This window comes from Molothrus ater, chromosome 4 (genome assembly GCF_012460135.2).
Source record: "Molothrus ater isolate BHLD 08-10-18 breed brown headed cowbird chromosome 4, BPBGC_Mater_1.1, whole genome shotgun sequence".
NCBI classification, from domain to species: Eukaryota; Metazoa; Chordata; class Aves; order Passeriformes; family Icteridae; genus Molothrus; species Molothrus ater.
The window spans coordinates 34950784-34974431 of NC_050481.2; the positions used below are offsets into that span (position 1 = coordinate 34950784).

The window sequence follows — 23648 nt, forward strand, 5'->3', positions numbered from 1 at the left end:
AAGTGTTGCAGCTGCTGGAAGTGGTTCCTAGTTACAGTTCTCCATCAAGTTACCCAGCATGAGGTTTAAATTGTAATGACAACCTGCATCCTCCCTGTAATGTTAGTATAGACAAAATATACCTCTGAATATTTTCATGCTAGAACCCAAACTGGTGCTGGTTTCTGTGTGTTGTTGTTGTTGTTATTCCTCCATCCTATCCCCTCCATCACCTGTCTCCCCCCCATTTTTATTTTAACTGATAATTCTAGTTGTAGCAATGTAAGACTAATTCTAGTCTTACATAAATATGAACCCTTGCAGCATTTAAAACAGTCCCTTTTTTTTTTCCTCCCACAGTCTTAGGGACTGTTCAGTCTCAGAAAACCTAAAACTTGTCTAAATGCATTTGTATTGATACAGCCTGGAGGCTGTCTGTGTGTTGAATGCATAGCAGTTTTTGTTAAAAGAGGCAACTATTCTCCCTGTAATTCACATTCTTGCCTTGACATATATGTACATCTTTAACATTTCTAAAAATAAGCAAATATTTATTCAGTGGATATTTCAGTCTGAGTTACTTTTGTATTTTGAGTATTTCTTTTCAGTACATCTGGTAATTAATTCACTGGCAGATTAATTTAGGTAGATTAATTTAGGTTTTGGGTTTTTTCATTTTTAGCAACTCAGGAATTGGTAAGTTTGGTGGAAAAATTTAAATTGTATTAGGAATTTTGTCAAGAGTAGAATTCCAGTAGATTGCTATCACATTTTGGATAAGTTGGTATGTATATTTTAGTCTCTTAAATAGTAGCTGTCAGAAGTAGTTAAGAAAATTACTAATTTTCAATAGGTACTAAATCAGCAAAATGCCCATGTTGTACTTGTAGAAAGCAAATTAAATGTCTTTAAGAGCTACCTGGCAGATTTGTCCTAACAGCTGCTGGGAACCACAGATGCAGAAGCAGGTATCCAGTTTGGCTGCCCAGGAGCTAGAAAGATATAAATATATGTGATACATTCAAATTTTAATAAATTAAAAAATTATGGAAAAAAAACTCATCCTGGTATTTATTGTATAAATACCAAAGTTTAGAGATAAATATATCTAAACGTACACATATACAAAGTACATCTATACATAGAGAGCTGCTGGCATTGAACTCAGTGAGAAGAGCCCCTGCCATTTGATACAGTGTGATAGTGACTGTCTCCCTTTTGGTAGAGCTCTGGCATAATTCTGAAGCAATAGTATTGAGTTAGAAGCTAGATCTTCTTTGGAAGGTAGTTTATGGAGATGAGTAATTGTTACCCCAAATATACAGGCATTTTCTGGCATTGTTTTTGAATCTTAACTTAGAAAAATAGCTCAACATTTTTAAATTGTGCTTAATTCTGATCATTTTTCATTTAAAATATTCCTGTACCTTCATTTCAGTGGTATGTTTTGTATATTTCTGTAGAACTGCACCATCTGTTTCTCAAAAAGCAGGTCACTGATAGGATTGTGAAGGGGCCGATCTGCTTTTGCTCAGGAATGACTTGAGACAGAAGGGAGCTCGTTATTCTTCCATACCTGAGATAAATAGGACTCTTTCTTTCAAACAAAAATTGCCTTTCTTTGTCTGTTTTCCATTTTATTTTATTGAGATCAGGAGGTACAAAATTTGGAATTTTAAAATGTTATAGAAAACGTCACTTAGTCTTGGTTCTTTACCTGTGGTCATTTATTTCCATTTACTTTGTGTACTGTGTTGTAAAACACTGACTAAATTTCAATGTCCTTGCATACTTCATGGTAGGCATGACTCAATAGGGTTCATTTCATATACAAAGGCTTCAAGGCTACAACAGCATTTCTCTTCCTTTTGGGAACTTCCCCTTCCAAGAGAGGTAGTTTGGATAGAAGGGCTTCCATATGAACTTTTGTGTTTAAAGGTACACAAAGTTGATGATTAAACTGCAAGCAGTAAGATGCTTCCCAGAAGAGGGACATTGTTTCTCTAAATAAGCTTTGTAATGTAAGATAAAAGTAAAGCTGGTACATACCCTAATACTGGGAATATGTGAATGAGCCTAGGACAGAAGTTAAGTGTGAAGGATTTACTGCATTCCTGGGAATGCCATCTGCTGTAATGTTATCTGCAATTCAGTAGCCAGGTCTTGTTGAGACTTGGAGAGATGTGCAACCACTACCTATGTTGCTCCTTTACTCCACTCTGTTCAGGCACTTACAGTTCCTGATGGGGGTTGTTACCAGTTTAATTCTCAGTCACATACTGCTCTGTTTTCAAAGCAATGTGATACAGAGGTTATCAGGAAGAAAAAGCATTATGAAAGTGGGATAAAAATATAAACCAGCCTATTGTAATTTAAACCAAGTGCATACCTCAAAATATGATTTCTCAAGTCGCTATTAAACTGTGGTGTAGGTATTGGCAACCATTGTTGTCCACCAAGAAACCTAATGTCTCATGTCCCTCCTCTTTGCTTTTAACATCTGTTTTCAAATGTTTCTTGCTGTCCCTTAGCTCTGAAAGTCATCACCTTACTGAGCATGTTCTGAGTGCCCAGTACCAAACCCATGCATGGAGCTGCTCTCATGGCTCAGAAACCTCCCCTCTGTTGTAACTGATGTCTGCTTTCATTAACATCTTACTGCCTTGCTGCTTGCATTTTGGAACTTTTTTAGCATACCTATCAGATCATCTGAAAATGTATTTTAATATCTTGGTTAATAATACCTGGTATTGGAAAAACATTACGAATTCTAAAGCAGAAGTTTTGAACATATTTATGTAGTACTAGGCCTGCTTTTCAGTGAGTTGATGGAGTTTCTCAATATTCATTTTACCCTAGCTATGATTTTTTTCTAATTACTTACCTTTATCATTTACTGATTGAATTTGCTAAGAAAGTACTTTTATATGCTCATTCTTATATTGTTATAATTAATTATTTGGCAAAATAAAAAATTCCACATGAGAAAATAAGTTTATGCTCTATTGTTTAGACAAGCTTGATGTGTTTCCTGAATGCATGTGTGCCCTTTAAAATTACAAAACACATTTCAACTAATTGGAAAGAGGATGTAATTACAATTAAATTAGTTTTCCTTGTAATCTCATCCAAAACCCAAACTCTTTTAATTCCCTTCTTTGTTTCCCTATTAATGAGAAATTAATAATTTTCATAATTTTGGCAGCTGGGCTCTCCCTGCCTTTGTCACAGCAGAGGATCTACCTGTGTAGAACTTCCACCACTGATGGTGTCATTCCAAAGAAACACTGGTGAATTGTTATTGTTTCCTCTCCTTTTCTCCTTCATAATGACACATCTCTAGAATACCTCTCCTCAAGAAAATGGCAGTGTCTGATGTTAAAAGAATAGCTCTGAGGTAGAGAACATGCCTTTGCAGACAAGGATTGTGCACTCTTACGACTGGCATGAAAATTTACTCTAAGCTGGTCTTCGTGGTTTTTTTGCCCCATGGAGTGATGTGATAATGGTTGTGTTTGCATGCTATTTTTTAAGCAAACAAACACTTAATTTAGGTGGATTCTAAGCTGACCAACAGCTGTTCAACCTGAATCAGTACTGTCCTGGGCTAATAAACCCTGATTTACAGGCATGTATATTTCTGCAGCCTCAAGTCAAGCTTAGTGGGAGAGCTGAGCAACCTCATTTTTGCCTGTCATCCTTTTGTAGAGATGCCCTGAATCTGGTCTCTGCCTGTGCCTGGCAGGGTCAGCAGCAGTGCAGGGCAGTGCTGCAGCGCTGCACTTGCATTGACAAGGCCATAGATGGGCATTTGTGGGATGCTGCTGGCCTGGGCACAGCGCCATGTGACTTGGCAAATGCAAATAAAAAGGTCTCAAGACATGACACTCCTACTTGCTTTCAGCACATGTTGGATAAACATAGTAGTGTTGGAGACAGCTGTTTCTTCTATATTCAACACCTCATTTACAATGCTAAATTGTCCCCTTTTTCGTTTTTTTACCTTAGTCTGTCTGTAATAAATAAAAAAAAAAATTGAGGATGATTATGATGAAAAATAAAATAGCTATTATTTGTTAATAATTTTAGAGGTATTGGACAGTAGGTCTGCAAATATTCAGGCCAAAAATGCAGAATGAGGTGAAAGTAGTAATCCTACAGGGTTTTCTCTGTCCAGCCAGAAGTGACCAGAACTGTTGCTGTCATCAACTAAGCAAGTCAAATGTCGACGGGAACTAAAATTGTGTTGGTTTAACTGATTTAAATAAAGATGAATGTTAAGTAATTTCACAAAAATAGAATAAGTTTCAGCTGGCATCCTGTGGAATGAAAAGTCAAACTGATAGGGATTAAGAATCTCTATTATCAACATTAAAAAATTAATTTTAAAATTTACAAAGTGAACTGTAAACTGTTTCAAATGTTCTTGTTGCTAATTTAAGTTAAAAAGTTAATCTCCTTTTAAGTGCTGCAATTTGTATTGTTAGTGAGACATTGGTAGAATTGAACTATCTTTACAACAACAATACCAAAGAAAGGCAACTGTTAAGTACAAGTTACTCATTTTTCAGTTTTCTGCCCTAAAACAGCTTGCTCCCCTTTTTCTTATCTAAGCAATCTCTTTTGGCCAGAGATCATAAGCAGAATTATTGTCAGAAAACATTTTCTGGGAAATGTAGATGGTTGGAATATCAAAATTAATCTTCAAGTGGAAAATATGATGGTATTACCATTTCTAATTTTGTTGCTATCAACAAAAGTATATTGTTGTACCAGAATCATACATTCATATGCCATGCATTAGGCAAACTGCTTCTAAAATGTCTGCTTAGATGACCTAAATTATATATAAACAATGACATACTTGTATACAATAAAGTATTTATATATTAAATATACAGAAAAGGTATATGTGCATATGCTGAAACTTTGTGGATATTTGGAGTATTGAGATAAAGTTATGTTTTCCATCAGAAAAAGGACAATTTCAAGCAAGCTAGTCTGATGTATTGTCACATGATAGACCACAGTTAATTTTGAGCTTAATGTCTTTCAAACAGCTGTATTGAGACCAAAAAACCCCCCAGTTCTGATTTGCTTCAGTGCTGAATATTTTACTTTTTTCTTTCATTTTTTTCCCCTTAATTAAGAGTTCTGAGTGCTCCTGCATATTAACTTTTTTAGTCTCTTCTTCCAGTGAATTTCTGAATTTCTAAATTAAATTCTTACTTCCATTTAAGCTGATAGCCCCAGAACTATATTAAGTATCTACTAAGATTCGTCTCAGGACCTACAGTTGAAAATAAAACTGGGGAGAAAAAGTGAGACTAAAGACCTGGGGAAGCTCAGTTCACAGCTTCCCTAGGTTACAGATGTTTCTCAGAAGTCTTTGCTCATCTACGTACATGGATGGTTCTAACACAGAAGTTGGTCCCTTGTCTCCAAGTACTTCATTAAAAGTATGGCTGTAATTAGGTCTGTCTGATTGGCCCACAGAGGCTACAGTAGAAATTCAGCTACGGCTGAAGTTGTTACTTGGTAAATATTTCAGCCTTATCATTTGAATGGGGCCGTTGAAAAAAAATCACAAGAACCAAAAAGAAACCTTGTTAAGAGTTTCAGTGCTTTTACCTTGAATTCCATTATCTGGATTGTGCCTTTAAAATATCCTAAGTGCTTCACATTGCCATATAATTTACCTTTTTGAAGAATTGATGGTTCTGTTAAATTCTATTATGCATACCCTTTTTCCTTCATCTTGAGGACAAAAAAATGGACTTTTGTAGCCATGTGTTAACTCTGAAGAAGTGGGGCTATTCAACATGTGTAAATGCTTTGAACTTTCCCTCTCTTTCAATTTTCCTGGACCATAGACCAGTGGAACTTTTACCTCCTCTCCAGCCAGAATTGCATGTCTGATCATCTTTTTGTCTATTTTTCCTTCCCGCAGGGACCCCCAAAAAATACAGCAGCTGCAGAACCAAATTCGTCTGGAACAAGAAAGTGGACAGTGGTATCGTCACCAACAGCAACCTGATCATCAGCACCCTCCCTCTTCTCCTTCCTTTCCTCCTCCCCCCTCCTTCCAGGAGCTTGAGTCCAGCCAGTCTGCCACCTCTCCTGTGCCAATGAGTATTCTTAACTCTCATACTTCCCCAACCATGCAGTCTTCCAGCTCCTTCAACTATGCTCGGCCTAAGCAGTTCATTGCTGCCCAGAACATCAGCCCTGCTTCAGGTTACGTGACTCCATCTTCTGGGTCATCCACATCTAGCCTTCCTTCTCCTATGTCTCCAACTGCTTCTCAGAAACAGTTTGGGAGAGTGCCAGTTCCTCCCTTCTCTCAGCAGTTTGCTCCAGAAGGGGAATATGCCTGGTCTCCTTCTTCTCCATCCCCTCCACCCCCACCTCCACCTGTCTTTAGTCCAACAGCGACATATCCAGTGTGTGATTCCTTTCCACTTCCACCTCCTCCACCCCCTCCTCTTCCTTCACTTTCTTCACCTTCCCACAGCCTGTCTCCAACTCCAAGATTTCCTAATTCCAGCCAGTCTCCAGCAGCTTTTCTCAGCTCCATGCTGCCATCCCAGCCACCACCCATTTCTGTCAACGCATTAGGCCTCCCGAAAGGAGTGACGCCTCCGTAAGTATCAGCTGATGAGCTCCTTGATGTACTGCAGATTGTAAAGATTATTGCACTTGCTTCATTTGTACTTTTCTAGGGTCCTTTGCTGTTAGCAGTTATCTGAGAGGGAGAGATGTGTGAATAAATTGCAAGTGCTTCTGTGCTCAAGATGTGAGATAGTTTTTTAGCCCTCACAGAAGTGAGATTCTGAAAGAGCCCTACAGTAGGAGCACAAAAGATGAGAAGCTGAAGCTTTAAACTGGAGTTTGAGAACATGTAAAAGCAGAAGCAAAAGGCTCTGCGGGCCCAGGGCAGTGAAAGGAGATCCAAGAAAACCCTTCTCATGGCCCAGTTCTTTTAAAGTCACGTATTCAGTGATATTTGCAGTTTCTGTTCCTATTACATCTGCAGGTAGAGAAATTTCAAGTAAGAGTATATCTTTCAGAAGTCCTTATAGCTTTGTGATACTGAAAATACAAGGTATTAAAGTATGCATCTGATAACAAAGTGGCCATAACAGTTCATTGACTTCAGCTAGAGATTTTGTTCTGAGGAAGCTTGGGAAAGTGTTTACAGAGGGATTTAAAATAGCAGTGCATAAAAACAAACAGAATCCCTATCCCTAACAACTCCACTCACTTATTTTCCCCTTTTGTCTTCTTTAAAGGCCAAAATAGTATTTTGGAGCATGTTAGCTCCCATCATAGATCAGTTTTTCTTTCTACTGGCACTAGACTCTCATTCCATCCTTAGAGAACAAAGAGACATGCTGAAGAACAAAAATGAAAATAGCTGTATCCAAGGCTTATTTATAACTTTGTCCAGAAGTTTGTCTAAACATATCTACAGTATCTAGGTGACTTGCTCAGCTACATACTGTTGCAGTGGGAAATTCTGTTATTTCAATCCAAGATATGAAAAGGAAGAGAAAGAAGAAAGAGGACAGATATCTAAGTAATAAGTCATGTATCTGTTTTAAAAAGCATTTCTTTATCTTGATTTGTTTCATATAGCTCATTATGGAGTCTGGCTATGAAATGTTTTTAGGAGAAAAATTAATAAATACTGCAATTTGCCCTTGCAGTCATCACAGTTGTGATTTTCTGTTTTACTGTGTCCTTTGCACTGGCTGAGTTTTACTATTGATACTGAGCACTGAAAATTGCATGATTAATTTACTGACAGCTTGACCAGTAAGCGCAGCCCACTGAAGCCTGCTATTACCCTTGATTTTCCAAGAAAGGGTTCTAGTCCAGCTATACAGCTCTGACAAGAGCTGGATTCATTTTTGAGCCTCACCTCTGTGTGCTGTGAGGGTAATAGCAGCAGCTTGAGCCTCTGCTGTGTCCCTCTTTCCCTGTTACTCTGTGCTTATGGATACATGTTCTCTCTTGAAGCATTAGTTATGTTCTTCCTCATTCCCTTTGATCTTTGGACGGAGAAACAACTCTGCAAAGATTCTTCCCCCTTCACCATGCCCCTCACTTCCCCAAGTGCAGCAGCTAGTCTGGGTATGCACATGATGGTGTGTCTATCTATATTCCTCCTTCCCCCACCCAACAAGGCAGCAACCTCAGGGTCTGAGCTGAGGATGAGGTAGTTGGCTGTTTTTCTGCATTCCCTCAGGAAATAAAGTCCAGATGGGAGCTGGATCGTGTTAACTGTACTGAATGTATGTGTGTATAATTTATGTGTGTATATATATGTGTGTATGTATATATACATACACAGTGAGCATTTGTCATCTGAATTATAACGTTAAAACATGGTAAAATATGTACTGTGTGATGCAGAAAAGCCATAATCTATTGTTATATATCTTTGATGCCAATTTTTCCCTGGCTTCTTCTTTTTCATGTTACTGTGTAGGTTAATGTCTGGTGTGTCTTGCTGAGTAAATTACTTTGTTTCCCGTAATTCTAATACCACTCCTGAGCAGTTCTTCCCCTGGCCTCCATTTCCCACTCAGCTTTAGGCCTCTTCTGCTTTATGCTATAGCCTCAATTCTTTTTTTGGCCCCTTTTACTTTTTGCTTCTTTTCCTTTGTTTTTTGCTCCATCCTCACAAGTCCTCTTCAGCACATTTCTCTATCCGAGACATAGTTTCTGAGCTTCATACACTATTCCATAACTTCAGCCTGTAGTCTCACCATTTTGCCATGACCTCCAAGATCTATTGGTTGAAAATTATGATGCTGTTTCCTGACAGTGTGCTTTACAGACTGGGTGCAAGAAATAAATTGTTGCATTCAAAGTTTTGCTCAGCAGCTGAAATACTAGTCAAGCCATTTATCTTCAAAGACTTTGTCATTGCTAAATCTTGGCACAACCACAGATCTGCTCCTCAAAAGCAGAACTTGGTACGCATATTTTTTTTCAGTTTTGTGTTGTGATAGGAGCAGAATAAATGTTAAGTAATAAACATTGCAGGTGCAGGCAGTTATTTTTGGAAATGGTCAAAGGCAGCACCAGTAAAGTTCTCTGTAGCTGTATACAAGCCAATAGTCTTTGTTACTCCTCTTGGAGTCAAACCTTCCTTCATTAGCTTTCTTTGGTCATTTCCTTTCCCATGCATGTATCATATTTTTTCTACTGAAAAGAGAAATCTATCCAAGCAGATGCAGGACAAAGCAAGAGGAGCTAAAAGCTTTGGCCCAGCCCCAGAGAGATGACATGATTGGCATAATGCAATGAGTCCTGGGACTGGTGTGCCATGAAGGATGGTTACAGGCTCTTCAGGGGGGATAGGCAGGGCAGGAGAGGCAGGGAGGTTGGCACTGTATGTAATAGAGGGTCTGGAATGAATGGTGCTTACAGTTGGCAATGGCATGGTCAAAAGCCTCTGGATAAGGATTAAGGGACAAACAAGTAATGCAAATGTCATCATGGGAGTCTACTATAAACCTCCTATCCAGAATGGTGATGCTGATAAGTTATTCTTTAAAGAACTAAGGAACATCTCTAAGTTAACCACTCTTATCCTTATGGGGGACTTCAACTTGGCAAATGTTAGTGAATACCATACAGGTAATACAAGCAGGTCCAGAAGGTTCATAAACACCTGGATGATCACTACATGGTGCAGACACTAAGAGAGCCAACTCAGTAAGATGTCCTCCTTGATCTGCTGCTCATTAATAGAGAGAATCTTATGACTGAAGTGGAAATTGGTGGTTGTCTTGGCCACAGCAACCACAAAGCAATTGGATTTAAAACTTCAGACTGCTTAGGGAAAAAATGAGTAAGGTCCTCTGGGAAAATGTTTTTGATGGTGCTGGGGTCCATCACTACTGGTGACTTTTTAAGCAACACCTCCTATGGGCTCAGGAGCAGGCAATTCCAAAATGTTGGAAAAGCAGGTGAGGCAGAAGGCCAACTTGGCTAGGCAGGATCTTCTTCTAGAGGTAAGGCAAAAAAAAAGTAAATGTTTGACCAGCAGAAGCAAGGTGACATGGGAGGACTACAGAGATGCTGCTCTCCTCTATGGGGAGAAAATTGTGAGGGAAAAGCTCAATTAGAGCTGAAGCTAGTCAGTACTGTGTAGCACAATAAAAAGAACTTTTAAAAATATGCTAGTTGCAAAAGGCAGTCCAGAAATAACAGTGACTTGTTAAATTATGAGTATGTTCACCATACGAACAGGGACATAGACAAGGCAGAGAGGGTTAATGCTCTCTTCAGTCTTCAGAACCAGTCATGGACTATGGGGGTCTCAGTGCCCTCAGCTGAAGGATGAGGATTCTGAGAATTATAAACTTAGAGTCAACTCTGAACTTGTGAGGGAATCACTGCTCCAGCTGGATCCCTGTAAGTCTATGAGGCCTGATGGGATTCATCCTGGAATCCTCAAAGAGCTGGCTGATGTCATTACAAGACTTCTCTCAATGTCTTTTTGAACTGTTTTGGGAATCTGCAGAGGTCCCACTTGACTCGATGCTGGCTAATGTTGTCCCAGTTTTCAAGAACAGCATGAAGGAAACTACAGGTCTGTCGGTCTCATTTCAGTGCCTGGTAGAATTATGGAGAAGATTACTCTTGGAGTTACTGAAAAACACCTGAAGGATCATGCAGTCATTGGCCAGAATGGCTTCATCAGGGGAAAGCCCTGTTTCACTAGCTTTATTTCCATTTATGACAAGGTAACCCACCTAGCTGAGCAAAGGAAGCCTGTTCATGTAATCTCTTTGGACTTCGGTTGAGCTCTCAATACTGTCTTTCACGGTGTCCTTCTGGACAACATGTCCAGCATTCAGCTGGATCAGTACATCATATGATGGATGCTCAGCTGGCTCTTGGGTCAGGCACAAAGAATTCCAGTAAATAGAGTTACATTAGGCTGGCAAACAGTCACCAATGGGGTTCCACATGGCTCCAGTGTAGGGCCAGTGCTCTTCATAAATTACTTAGATGCAGAACTCACAGGAATACTAAGTAGATTTTCTGGTGATACTAAACTGGGGAGAACTGTCAACTACCTTGAGGGCAAAGAGGCCCTACAGAGAGATCTTGACAAATTAGAGGGTTGAGTAATCACCCACTGTATGAAGTTTAATGAAGGCAAGTGCTAGATTTTGCACCTGGGACAGGGCAACTCTGGATATACAAGAGGACTGGGTGATGAGAGGCTTGAGAGCAGCTCTTTGGAAAGGGACTGGGGGTCCTGATTGATGGAAAGTCATTGTGCCCTGGCAGCCAGGAGGGCCTGCTTTGCACTGGTGGGCATCAGGCACAGCATCCCCAGCCGGGAAAGGAGGAGGGGATTGTCCTGCTCTGCTCTGCACTCAGGTGGCCTCACCTCAAGTCTTGTGTGCAGTTTTGGACACCACAATACAAAAAAGACATTAAGCCATTAGAGAGAGTCAAGAGGAGGGCAATGAAGATGGTGAAAGACCTTGAGGGGAAGCCATATGGGGAGTGGCTGAGATCACTTGGTCTGTTCAGCCTGGAGTAAAGACAACTGAGGGAGACCTCACTGCAGTCTGCAGCTTCCTTGTGAGGGAAAGAGGAGGGGCAGGCACTGATCTCTCCTCTGTGGTGATCAGTGACAGGACCCAAGGGAATGGCCAGATGCTGAGTCAGGGCAGGTTTAGGTTGGATACTTGGTCTACACCCAAAGGGTGGTTGGGCACTCGAACAGGCTCCTCAGAGTAGTGGTAACAGCACCAAGGCTGACAGGATTCAAGGAGTATTTGGACAATGCTCTCAAGCACACACTGTAACTCTTGGGGTGTCCTGTGTGTGGCCAGGAGTTGGATTCAGTTTTTCTTGTGGGTCCTTTCCAACTCAGAATATTCTGTGATTCTGTAAAAACATTTCTAACCCTCTCTTCAATTCTGGTATTCTGTGGGCCCATGAACAGTAAATACCATGCTAATGTTTCAAAATTTTCCTTGGTTTTGAACCCTGAGATTCTGTGGAAGTGACTGCATAGCTAAACTAGTTTGAACCAATGAATATTCTTTCCAGTTAAATTTGGATAGATTTGGAAACATTGCAGTGGGAATTGTTAATTTCTTTGGAATGGAGTTTGTGGTTTGGTTGTTTTGGATTTTTTTTTAATAGCATGTGGTCTTACAGTCTTGTGTGTATTATGGGAATAACTACTTGTGAATTTACTACATTTTATTTGGACATTAATACCTACTAATCAATCTTTAAATATTTTAAGCATTTATTTGCAACAATATGGTGAGTGTTTCCCTTGAATAAATTTTATCTCAATTTTCCAGTAAGCTCTAGACACTTTATAGTGACCAGTATTTTCAAGCTGTGGCTATGGTGGAATTAATTGAACAAGCTTTGGCAATAACCTTTTTTATTAATGGAATAGATTTGGTAGACTTCAGGTCTTGCTAAAGCATTGTGTTATTAAGCAGAAGAAAAGTGCTGGTGGAACTGCATAGCTAATTAAGTACTTAAGGGAATTATGAGCACTTGTCAGTAATTTCTGAGGTAAAACTTGGCTGGAGTAAGTCTGTTGAACACTGTTCTTAAAAATCTCAGTTCTTTCCTTCTTTACCTAAAGAAAACTCTAGGGTTGGTGGATCTGTTGTATTCAGATTAGCTTTTGGTTACAAACCACTTTCAGGGAAGAGAGTTAATGTGACAGAAACATACAACAGAGGGTTAGTTCACAGTTAAGTTTGTAGAAGCTAGAAAATGATCTCACTGTTCCTAGAAAAAAATCAAAAAGTTACACGTGAAGGAATAGAGATAAGGATACCTAAAAGTTCTAGCTAAACACATAAATTATATGTTTACATGAGCATTTGTGAAAGCACAAGTAATCCCATGAGAAGGATTTGTTGACTACTTATTTAGTGAATATTTGCTTTTAAAAAGTATAAAACCTGCCAATAGAGGATGTGGAATTATCTTGGAGAAATGGGATCTCTTTCTAAGTATAAAAAATAAATATTGTTAGCTATACATATATCCTTTTGAAGACAACTTTAAAAATTAATGATTTTCCTTAAAGCAGACCTTTTCTTAAAGTAGATATCTTCAGTAATACTACCTTAGTTAAGAACAGGAAAAAAATATGACTGTATAGAATTGGTGAAAGAACATGAATATTGAGTTACTACTTTCTGGAAAAGGATGGAAAATGGAAAACCTTGTACAATTACCTTGTAGAAGGTAATTAAATAAGCTGCTTTTATAATTCTGCAAAAAATTTAACTGCTGTCTCAGTGACCTTTAGAACATTAAATCCAAATCATAAAGGAGATTATGTGGGAATCATGAGAAAAGCAAGATCAGAAAGAGATTGCACTTTTTTCTCTTTGAATCAGAGCTACTGGTCTGTTCTTGAAGCTGTGTACTGTGATTTGTCCATTGCATTCTGTCTCAAATGGAATTGAAACAAATATTTTAGTAATTGTCATGTTCCTTTAGTCAACTGGCAATGATGGTGACCACTCTGAGGAGAAATACACTTCTCTATCTTTTTATCTTACAGCCTTCAACACTCTCCCAGCACAAAAGCCAGCTTTCATTTTAGAGTAAACTGCAGGGCTGTCTTATGTAGATGGGACTTTCTGTAAGTTATGCTTGCCACAACTTTTTAAAAATGGAGGTTATCTACAGTAGGATTGATGTGAAAATCATGATGCATAGAAGAAAGTACCTTGATTAAGAACTCCAACATCAAACTGAGAAGACAGGTCAGGGTGTTTTCCTTGCTTATGAGAGAGAACTCATCTCTCTTTGCTGCCTATTCAGTCATACCTGGAGATATTCCCAGATAACATATTGGGAAAACATATCTAAAGGCAAGTATTGCTGTAACTGGAAAAATTCCAGAAAATATCAGAGAATGAATGCAATGAATATTGCATTCATTCTCAACCTCCAATTTTGTTAAGCTATTGCTCCTGTCCATTAAACAATTTTTGTTTAAATGTTCTTGAAAATTTTCTTTTCCCATAGCTTGGATAGTACTTGTGGCTATTATACCAACACATGAGGGGTTTAGCTGTGATATTAGACCGGTTCCTATTGGTTGTGCTAAGAAACAGCTCATATTGGGGACTTCGGTTTTGCACATGCTTATCATAAAATACATATCCATATCAGCTTTTCTGAGATATGATGACTGCATATTTGTTCCACTTGAACTTAGAAATCCAGGTTGTGCCCCAGATCTAATCAAATAAAGCTGTGCAAAAGTAGAGCTCAAGGAGGTAACATGGAGACACTCAGACATTAGCCAAAATAACAGTATCCTGACAGTCATTGCATCTGGAAGTATTAATTTTCAAGATATGCATAATCCAGTTCTTTTTCAAAATGGTATTTGCAGCTACTTAAGAATATTGAAGATGGCAGTGAACTGAACTAAGATAATTAGTACATGTATTTTCCTATTGAAAAGACAGAGAGGCTGTTCACAGCATGGCTTTGATGCTTGTTTTGGTCTGCAGGTTTTTCTTTTCAGGGGACTTAATTTTATAACTTCTTTATTTTAAACAGATCTGAATGCCACAAAAACATCTGTGAATGTAAAAGCCAGGTACAATGCTTGATAGCTGCAGAGACCTTAACCAGTAACACCACATCAACTGAAATTAGTTGATATTTTGAATATGACACCTTTTCCCAGTCCAGTGTAGCTTTTTCTTTGCATGCTTCTCACAGTTACCTGTTCTTCTAAAGATTTCAGGACTATGAGGATTGTGCCAGCCTTTTCTACCTAAAGCAGTTGATGCTTTAGTTATTTCTTCTTGACCGTCAGTTCCAGCATACTGGTGGGAACAATCAGAAATTCAGATTACAAAATAGGCATTTGATTTTTGATTTGATGTCAAAATATATGCACATCTTTTGAAAGGCAAATGGTGCTTATGTAGCTACAGTAACCAGTGCAGCATGAGGCAGAGAGATAGCTTGCTCAGGAGGGGAAGGAACTGAACAGGGGAATGAAAAAGTAGTAATTCTTCTTTTCATGAGTAAAAATGCATTTTTAAACATAAGCTTTAGAGGAAAAAAAAATGGAAGCAATCATGCACTTTGTAGGTGAGTTGTACTCTTTGTTATCTAAACATTAAGAGGGATCAAAGATGTTCTGAAATTTATATTGTTCATTTCTGTCTTAACCCTATCCAATGCTGAGACATGATTTATTTTTTTCAACCACAGTTTCAGAACACTGGTAGAAATAATTGAACTTTTGTTACATTTGTTCCATTTGCTGGAAGTCATCCTTAGTCAGGTCTGCTCTTCAGGCATTCCCTTCATTCAGATGCATGTAACATCACATTACTGGACACAGCTGAAGCTCCTGGTCTCCACAGCATGTATGACAAGATCAGACTAAACCAATTTTATTATACAGCTGCAGCTTCAAAGTTTGTGACCTGTTACAGTGCTGGTAGTAACTTTGCTTTTACAGTAAGTTAAAAATGTGTGAAGTGAGCAGGAATTAGCTGTATTTTTGGAAGGCTTTAGTTTGAAAGGAAAAAAAATACAGTAACTGTTCATTACCTCAGTACCAGAGAATTAATTTGGATTTCTGTGAAACTAAGCCATATTGGCTGCAAACAGGAATTTGTTCTTGGAAGGATAACAACAGCCAGCCTGTTGCCCTTGTTTACACTGTAAAGGTACATAGAAAAAGAGAGAATTGCATCCAGCATGCACTCCGTGTAATTAAAACATAAAAAGTACTGCTGGTTTGGCTTTCATTCTAAACAAATGTCAGGGCAAATATTCAAAACTAAGGAGAGCCAAGCCGAGGCTGCAAAAATCTTTGCTGTCAAAAATCTCTGTGTGAATTAAGATGACAGTTTTGGCAATTTCATTACACCCTTTCTGACCAAAAGAATTCAAACATTTGTGCTTTTATCTACACCTGGATTCAAGCCCCCACTGACTTAGGTGATGTGTATTTCAGAGGTGCTTAAAATCCATATGAGTTGCAGCCTACTTCTCGAGCCTGTTCATTTCTCTGCACATTTGTGGTGGTGGTTGTGTGCTCGAGACTGATGCTGTCAATAGCCTGAAATACGCTGTCTCTTGCTAGCTTAATGCAGCAAATCTGAAATTTGCCTGGGGCAAAGAATGAACATACGAATACATAAATGAATTGGCAGATTTTTTTTGTTTGATATTATCCCAGAGAGAAGACAGAAAGAAAGCTCATGCGTCACTGAGGACACAAATCTTTGGAGCTAAATGCATCCAGATAAGGGCATGTAAGGATGGTGGAAAATATTTGCAAAAGCAGCTGAAGAAAGTTTGCTGCCAGGCTGTCTTGCCATGTAAACCATTACTCAGGCTGAAAGGATCTGTGCTTTGGAAGATAGATTTACTAAAGTCCTTCTATTTATTATCATTGCTTTGTAGACATTTTGAAATTCATCCCAAGAATGTATGTCTTAAGAGTTAACTTGCTGAGGGGTATGTATGTATGCATATATATATATATATATATATATATATATATATATATATGTATACGCACATGTATCTATTTGGACAGTTTTTAAAGTGTATATAGTTAGAGAAAGAGATTCTGAAGAGCGGGTGGAAACAGAGCATCTGCAGGAAGAGCTGTGTTTCCTTATGCACTGCTTTGAGTTTTTTGTCCCAATTTAAAATAGTACTGAAAGAGGAAGAGAGGAGCTCTCCAAAGGTATTTGAAGAAATTGACCAGTGCTCACCTTTATTGTTAAATTTTTAAACCAACTGCTTCCTTGCTTAAATACTATAGGGACGATAATCTACTTTTCAAGCAAGTTGCCTTGACTAGGTCTTGGGTGACACTTCCACATGGACTGTGCAGAGCTCGGGATCATCTGACACAAAACCAGAGATCTGGAAGGTTGTTAAGGACTCTGCCTCTCCTGTTAAAAGTTCCCCAGGATCCCCAGTCCATTGCTGTCATATTTGCATACCTTGTTCTTAAATAAAATTCCTATGTAGCTTTGCTACATAACTTGCTCCAGCGTTTAAATGTCACTGTTGTAGGGTAGAGGAAGGAGAGTTCTACATTGTTTGTGTCTAAGCTAGGCCTGTTCTTCTTCAAGTTATTGTGACTTATCATCCTCAATGGACATGAACAATGATTAAATGCCATTTTCTGATGTCAGCTTTGTCTGATTTCTGACATTTCATTTGATTTGCCTATCTTCATTCTCCTAATTTCCTGACTAAATAAACAAGAATTTTTGCCTCTCTGTGCGTGACATAGTTTGTCACTATGTTTTTAAAACCATTTGGTAGTTTTCTTGTTCTAAAACTTTCCAGTTTGCTGTATTTTTCTTGAAGTGCAGTGGTAAAACTGGATTCAGTGTCTAATAGCAAGGAATAAAGGAAAACAGCTCAATTTCATGTCTTATACTGGGCTGCCCTGGAATTATATTTCTTTCCCTTTTGAAATAATACTGTTCATTTCCAAGTTTTAATCTCATAGATTCTCAAGAGATGCTTAACATGTTAATGCTAATTTTCCATTAGCATTACTATCATGCTTTGAATATTTTCCTGAGTTTCATCATTAGAACACCTCTAGACAAATGATGAAGATTATTGTAAGTGGCAGTTGTTACCTGCAAATGAATTACAGCCTCTGCAAATTAAGTGTCATCAACCAATTTGAGAAATGTGTTTCTCTATTTCACTTTTCCAATTAAGGCTGAAATCCTAAGCGCTCAACTTAGTATACAGAGCTCTTTGAAATGCTTCATTGGACTATATTATTTCAGTTTGATAGAAAAAGAAATCACTGGTTGTCTCTGAATAGCTGAATATTCAGACTGAATAGCTTTACACAGCCATATCATAGAAATTTCAGCCAGGCTCTGTTTCCCTGATTTACTAGGGAACTTACTGCAGCTCCTGAAGGCTAACTCAGAAGCCATAAACTGAAGTGTATTAAAGCTACTTCTTGTTGCCTATCTGCACGCGCTTCAGCCTGACAGAGAGATAAACATCAGGTTTGACATGATTCAATTTTCATTTTCTTATTACCCTACTCTGTTTAGAAATGGACTGTGATATTGTTTTTCTGTGTTTAGTGTGGATGTTGAACTTACTAACTTTAAATTCTCTGGGTACTCATTTCCCTGTGAAAAATGTGTGTATTTGCTTAGGGGGTTTTGTTTTCAGACATAATCAATAGTGCTTCAGAAAATCCTTTACTTGAAATCCACTCCCAAGCACGTAGCTCATTCTTCTTTTCATACACTGTTGTGACTTACTTGGGTGAAGTGTACATTTCACCTTTACAGCCTATTGAGTAGCATAAGCAAGCATAAGCAGGCCTTTTTCTGGAAAAACTCTGTTTATTAGTCAAGTATAAAATTTGTGAGAATGAGGAATGAAAGCTGTTTCTTAATGTATTACTTGAAATTTTCAAGGGAGGATGCATGTCTCCATTAAAAGCTGGCACAGGTGAAGCCAAAGGTGAAGCCAAACTTGAAAATTGCTGCCTTGAAGTTGGCTGATTTTTGGGTTGGGTTTGTTTTCTTTTGTTTGGGTGGTGTCGTTGTTGTTTGTTTGGGGATTTTTAATTTCTTTGGGGGGTAGGTAGTCTCAAAAGTGACAAAATTTGGTTTCATGGCAATGCTGGCCTAGGTGATTAAGGACTGGGAGGTGAAGGGAAGGACTGTAAGGGGAGAAGCAGCTGGCACCTGCCCACCCGCCTGCCAGCAGATGCTGAGCCTTCCTGAGGGACATTCCCTTCTGATCCACTCTTCCCACCATCTCCTGTCCATTTTCTTTCCATGTCTTCCTTTACATTTACTGCACCAAATTTCTGGACTTATTGAGGCATCTCTTTCTGGAAGAGACCTTATCCCTGTCTCTTAACATTCTCTTGGCTCCCTGTAGACGGGACAGTTTTCCTATCTCTTCCCCAAAACAGAGTGGAGGAGACTTGCTTTCTTACTGTAACTGAGAAGACCTCAGCTGAAAGCTGAGGGAATTATTTTACTTGGTGGTCACCAGCTAACAGATGAATATTTCTAGGGCAAGGGATGTAGTTCTATGTCTGTTTGTGAAATTAGGTAAATGTCTGCTCTTCTGCTGGGATTTAATGTAAAAATGCAGTCCTTGTTACAAGAACTTCACTGTTTTCACATTTTGGATTTACTTACAACAATGGAATATGAAATGTTTTAGTTAGGAATTTTACAACTATTGTCTTCTGCATCTATTCACTTAATTTCCTTCTTGGCTTTTGAGAGTATATGTGTATTTTTTCATTTTTTTCTAATGCTGGAAATTACCGTTGAAAGCACTTGCTGAAGAATGAAGTCTCTCTAACCATAGAAACGTAGAATTTAATATTATCCAAGAAAATTTGTTATCTATGATTCTTGTTTAGAATTTTGGCACTGGTAATTAAATTATTAAGTTGGGTATTGGAAATAAATTTGCCAATTACATGCTAGTCTGATTTTTTTCCTATCTCTGTCATCTGAATTTGTCTATTTACCTGATTCAATTCCATGTTTTCCATGTCATTCACATGTAATGGGGCTGAGCCCTATTTACTCAACAAGGTTATAAAGACCCTGTAAACTAATATTGAACCAGTTATCAGAGTTTTAAACAATCCTGTGTGACTTCACTGGAGAAATGGAGTGTGCCACAAGTTTCAAATGTGATAGCAATACTGATTTCTTCACAACTGTGTTAAGAACAGCTGATCTCCAGTAGAAACCACCCATGTTGGGCATTTCCAGCAATAAAGCCATCATAACATTACTGTAAAATGTTAAATATTAGTGCAGTCTGGAAAAATAAAATTTCCTGTGCTGTTTAAGAAAATGGGAGTGAAAATTGCTGGAAGTGCAATCCTATCCTGTGAGCTGGTAAGAGGAATAAATTAGCTCTGTGAATGCGAACTGCTAAATGGCTGCAATTCCACTGGGAAATCTTGCTGCTGAGAACTGCTTCACAAGGATGACTTTTCTTTTTCCCAGTGTAACCCAGGCTGTGAATGGCTCTTCTTAGAGCAATAACATTTATGTGTTGCCTTATGGGTATGTGTTCACAGAGATATGAAGAATAAACATTAAGTTATGCAGTTATTGCAAAGTTGCTACAAGGAATTAGTTAATAAATAACATAAGAAATTAATAATTAACTGCCTTGTCTTACATCTTCCTGATCTTTATTCTGGTACTTCACAGGAACCTAGTTTATCTTCCATCCCCACTTATCTAGTCATGCTTTTTCTTTCATGTTTCCTCTCATTTTGCTTTATTGCCACTGCTCATCTGTGAGTGTATGGTGTTTACAGCCACTGCCAAGCAATCCTGAGAGCTATTTTAACTAAAGCACAAATAAAGGATAGTTTCATCTTTGTCCTTAAACTAACCATTTAATCAGTAATGTGAGTTAGTAGAGACACTATAGAAAGAAAGATGTCAGACCTCTAGTTTCAAAGACACAATGTTGTTTTCTTCATTAATAACACTGATTCCAGATACATTCCTAAGTACAAATTACTTCAGGTAAAGCTCATTATTTTTTTGGTACTGTTTTGCAGAGGATTTCCCAAGAAAACAGGCAGAACTGCTAGGATAGCATCAGATGAAGAGATTCAAGGGTCAAAGGATGCTGTAATTCAGGATCTGGAGAGAAAACTTCGCTTCAAAGAGGACCTTTTGAACAACGGGCAACCGGTATAAAAACCTAAAATACCCTGGGGAATGGGAGTGAATGAGGGTGGGCACCATTGGTAGTTTCTGAGCTATGCTACATATAAAATAATTCTTGTAGATTGCTTTTTATGTATTTATAATTTTTAATTGAACTTTCAAAACTGCATTTCCAAAAGGAATGATACATTTTGTTCTATCATTCCTTCTCCTATTTGACAACTTTACTTGGACTCAACAAAGCAATGGAAGTCACCAAAATGGTGAATTTGCATAAGAAGCCTGCGCAGTCTGTACCTCCATGACTTTTTGAGCCTCAAGGGCCATTTGCTTTCGACTGTTCATTACTGAGTGGATGAATATGCACAGCTCTGATTCAGTCCAGGCTCATTCTACCTTGTGCCCAGCCACTGGATGATGGGGGAAGCAGTAGGTGGTAACTGGACATCACGGGAGGTACAAGGCAGTTCATCATGAAAAACAACCCAGTAGGAATCAGGAATCATTAGATTCTGCAGCTGGGGGGGGCTTTTTTGACTGATAGAATTTTGACCAGTAGAACAGAAATAACCCATAGTCTAACTTGCAGACTCAAGGGTTGATGAACTGCTTGAGGAGTCAAGAAATGAGGTAAAATGAGCATATCAAGTAATGGAAATGCACAGCCACAAAGAGCTCTGTTCCTTTTTATGCACTTAAGATACACATGAAAGATAAAATACCAAATTCTTCCTGCTCAGAGTTGATGAGAAGCAACTTTCCTAAGAATTTTTTACAGTTATTAAGACACTATCTTTGAAGCAGGAATTTCTTCTAAGAGGAAAGTAATTTTTAAAATGTAAACTGTCACCTCTGTTTTGTCAATAAAATATTTTTTTAAAAGTCTGAATACCTTGGGATGCCTTTGTGTCACTTTGAAAGGAAGTAGAATTTTACATTTCTCAGGACAATGCCCAGAATTTTACTAAGTTTGCTTCTAGGTCTGAGCTGTGAACTGTGGTGGCGTAGTTCAAGAAAGCCCATTGAGTCAGACTGTCTATCAACATTGCTCGATTTTGGTTCTTAATAAGGTCAATGGAGTGAAGTAGGGAGAATGTTCAGAGTGTCTGCTGCTTCTGTTACCTTTCTCCATTGACTCCACAGCATTTGGCAGTTTTCTGTAGCAGTTAAGCAAAATCACTGCCAGAGTGTATTAGTTCCTGTTTTTTCCAAGGAAGTGGGCTGAGAATGACTGTCAATGCCTATTTTGGAAAGTGAGGGAGATGTTTGGCCTGGGCAAATGAATGGAATGTCCTGAGAATGCCCACATGGCCCAAGGTATAAAAAAAAAAGAGAGACCAACTGTGATCAGATGATGTGGGTGCTTGAACTAAATAAACTCTGTTTTGGTGCTTGCCTTGCGGCTTTTGCCTTGCAGATTCCTGCTGTCTTGGGTAAATTCTGTATGTGTAATCATGGCAGTGGGCACTTGGAGTGACTGCAGAAGAAATATAAGTGAAGAAAAGTTCATGATTTCCTTAGATGCTTGTAACCGAGGCAACACTGCTACCTAGTTGCCACGAGTTTCAGCTTGCTAGTTTAGCTGCAATATGACATTAAGACAAAAATTAATTACATGAGATTTTTTTTTAAAAAAGCATACATGCAGTAGATGTAATATTTACAATTTCCATTCTTCATTCAGTTTTCATTTTTCTCCTTAAATGAGGTATTTCACCATGAAATTAATTTGTCTTCCACAAACTTGCATTTTTTTTGCAATGTTGATTTGTAGGAAAGTGTCTGAAATGCATTTGTAAATGCAGGAAGAAAACTAATAATGAAATAATTGGCTTATGCATTAAGATTTTCCTTTAATTTGTTTTCTCAGTGTAAATTGTCTTTTATAAGCTGTCTGCTAAATTTCTGAAAGAGTAAGAAGAAATAGAAATTTTAAAATCTTGAAGAATACATTTTTCTGTATTTTGGACAAAATATTCAAGTAGAGTAGAATCTCCTTATCATTTTGTGGCAGTGTTTTCTGCCTTGTGGTTCTAATGTAAAAACTGAGCAGAATGACTTGGATAAGATTTGGGACGATTTGATATGCCCTCTTCTGTTGGCCATGATTTAAGCAGTTCCTATTGCTCATTCCGACCCAAGTTCCTGGCATGAGGATGGAAACAAATGGCAGAGTCAGTGTAAGGGTTGCTTAAGCCAAAAGAGCCACTTGTAATACTAAAAAAATGCATTACAATCTGTGGTAGAAAATTTCTGTTAGAAATATATTGCTGCTCTCTTTTATCAACATTACTTTAAGCATTGCTTACTGTGTACTGCTTTGTCATTGGAAAATACTATTTTTTTTTCTTTCTTTTGCTTCCCCCCTCATGTCCTTTTTATTTTTTGTTCAGAGATTAACATATGAGGAAAAAATGGCTCGTCGATTGCTGGGAGCAGACAGTGCTGCAACTGTCTTCAACATACAGGAACCAGAAGAAGATCCTGCAATACAGGTGCCACATAACTCTACAGTTTCACAGGACAAAATGCCTTTCAGCTTTTCTCTTTTACTGACTATTGATTGTCATTAAAATAAAATCCTACATAAGACAATAAATATATACAAGATAGGATGGTTATTGATTACAGAAGTCATATGTTATCTATTAGTGAAATAACCTGGAGGATCACATGTCCATGGCTCAGTTTTTCCATAAGGCTGAGACTTCTCGAATGTCTCCTTTCTGCTCTAAACTCTTCTGTTTATCCTGTTCTGTCCTGACCTTTAAGTCTCTGAAGGCAGAAATGCATCTCCTATCTTGAAACCATCTTCTCTTTATTTGTATAATAGGCACTTTTTGGGTGCAGACCAAAACCACAACAGAAAGTCTGCTTGAAAGGCCAGGTACATGCTCTCCATTGTTTAGATGCCAGAGCTGCTATTCAGAAATG

The 23648-nt window shown here is 38.3% G+C and overlaps 1 protein-coding gene across 10 annotated transcripts in view; it reads left to right on the forward strand.

Moving 5' to 3' along the window:
• PALLD (palladin, cytoskeletal associated protein) overlaps window positions 1-23648 on the forward strand; it is a 187723-nt gene that overhangs the window by 142164 nt on the left and 21911 nt on the right. For 7 of the 10 annotated variants that reach the window (XM_036382775.2, XM_036382780.2, XM_036382779.2 and 4 more), the window contains 3 exons: window positions 5930-6622; window positions 20603-20738; window positions 23108-23209. In XM_036382775.2, coding sequence (XP_036238668.1) covers window positions 5930-6622; window positions 20603-20738; window positions 23108-23209 — 931 coding nt within the window. The remainder of the gene's footprint in view (window positions 1-5929; window positions 6623-20602; window positions 20739-23107; window positions 23210-23648) is intronic. The other 3 variants (XM_036382782.2, XM_036382783.1, XM_036382784.1) reach the window with 1 other exon arrangement.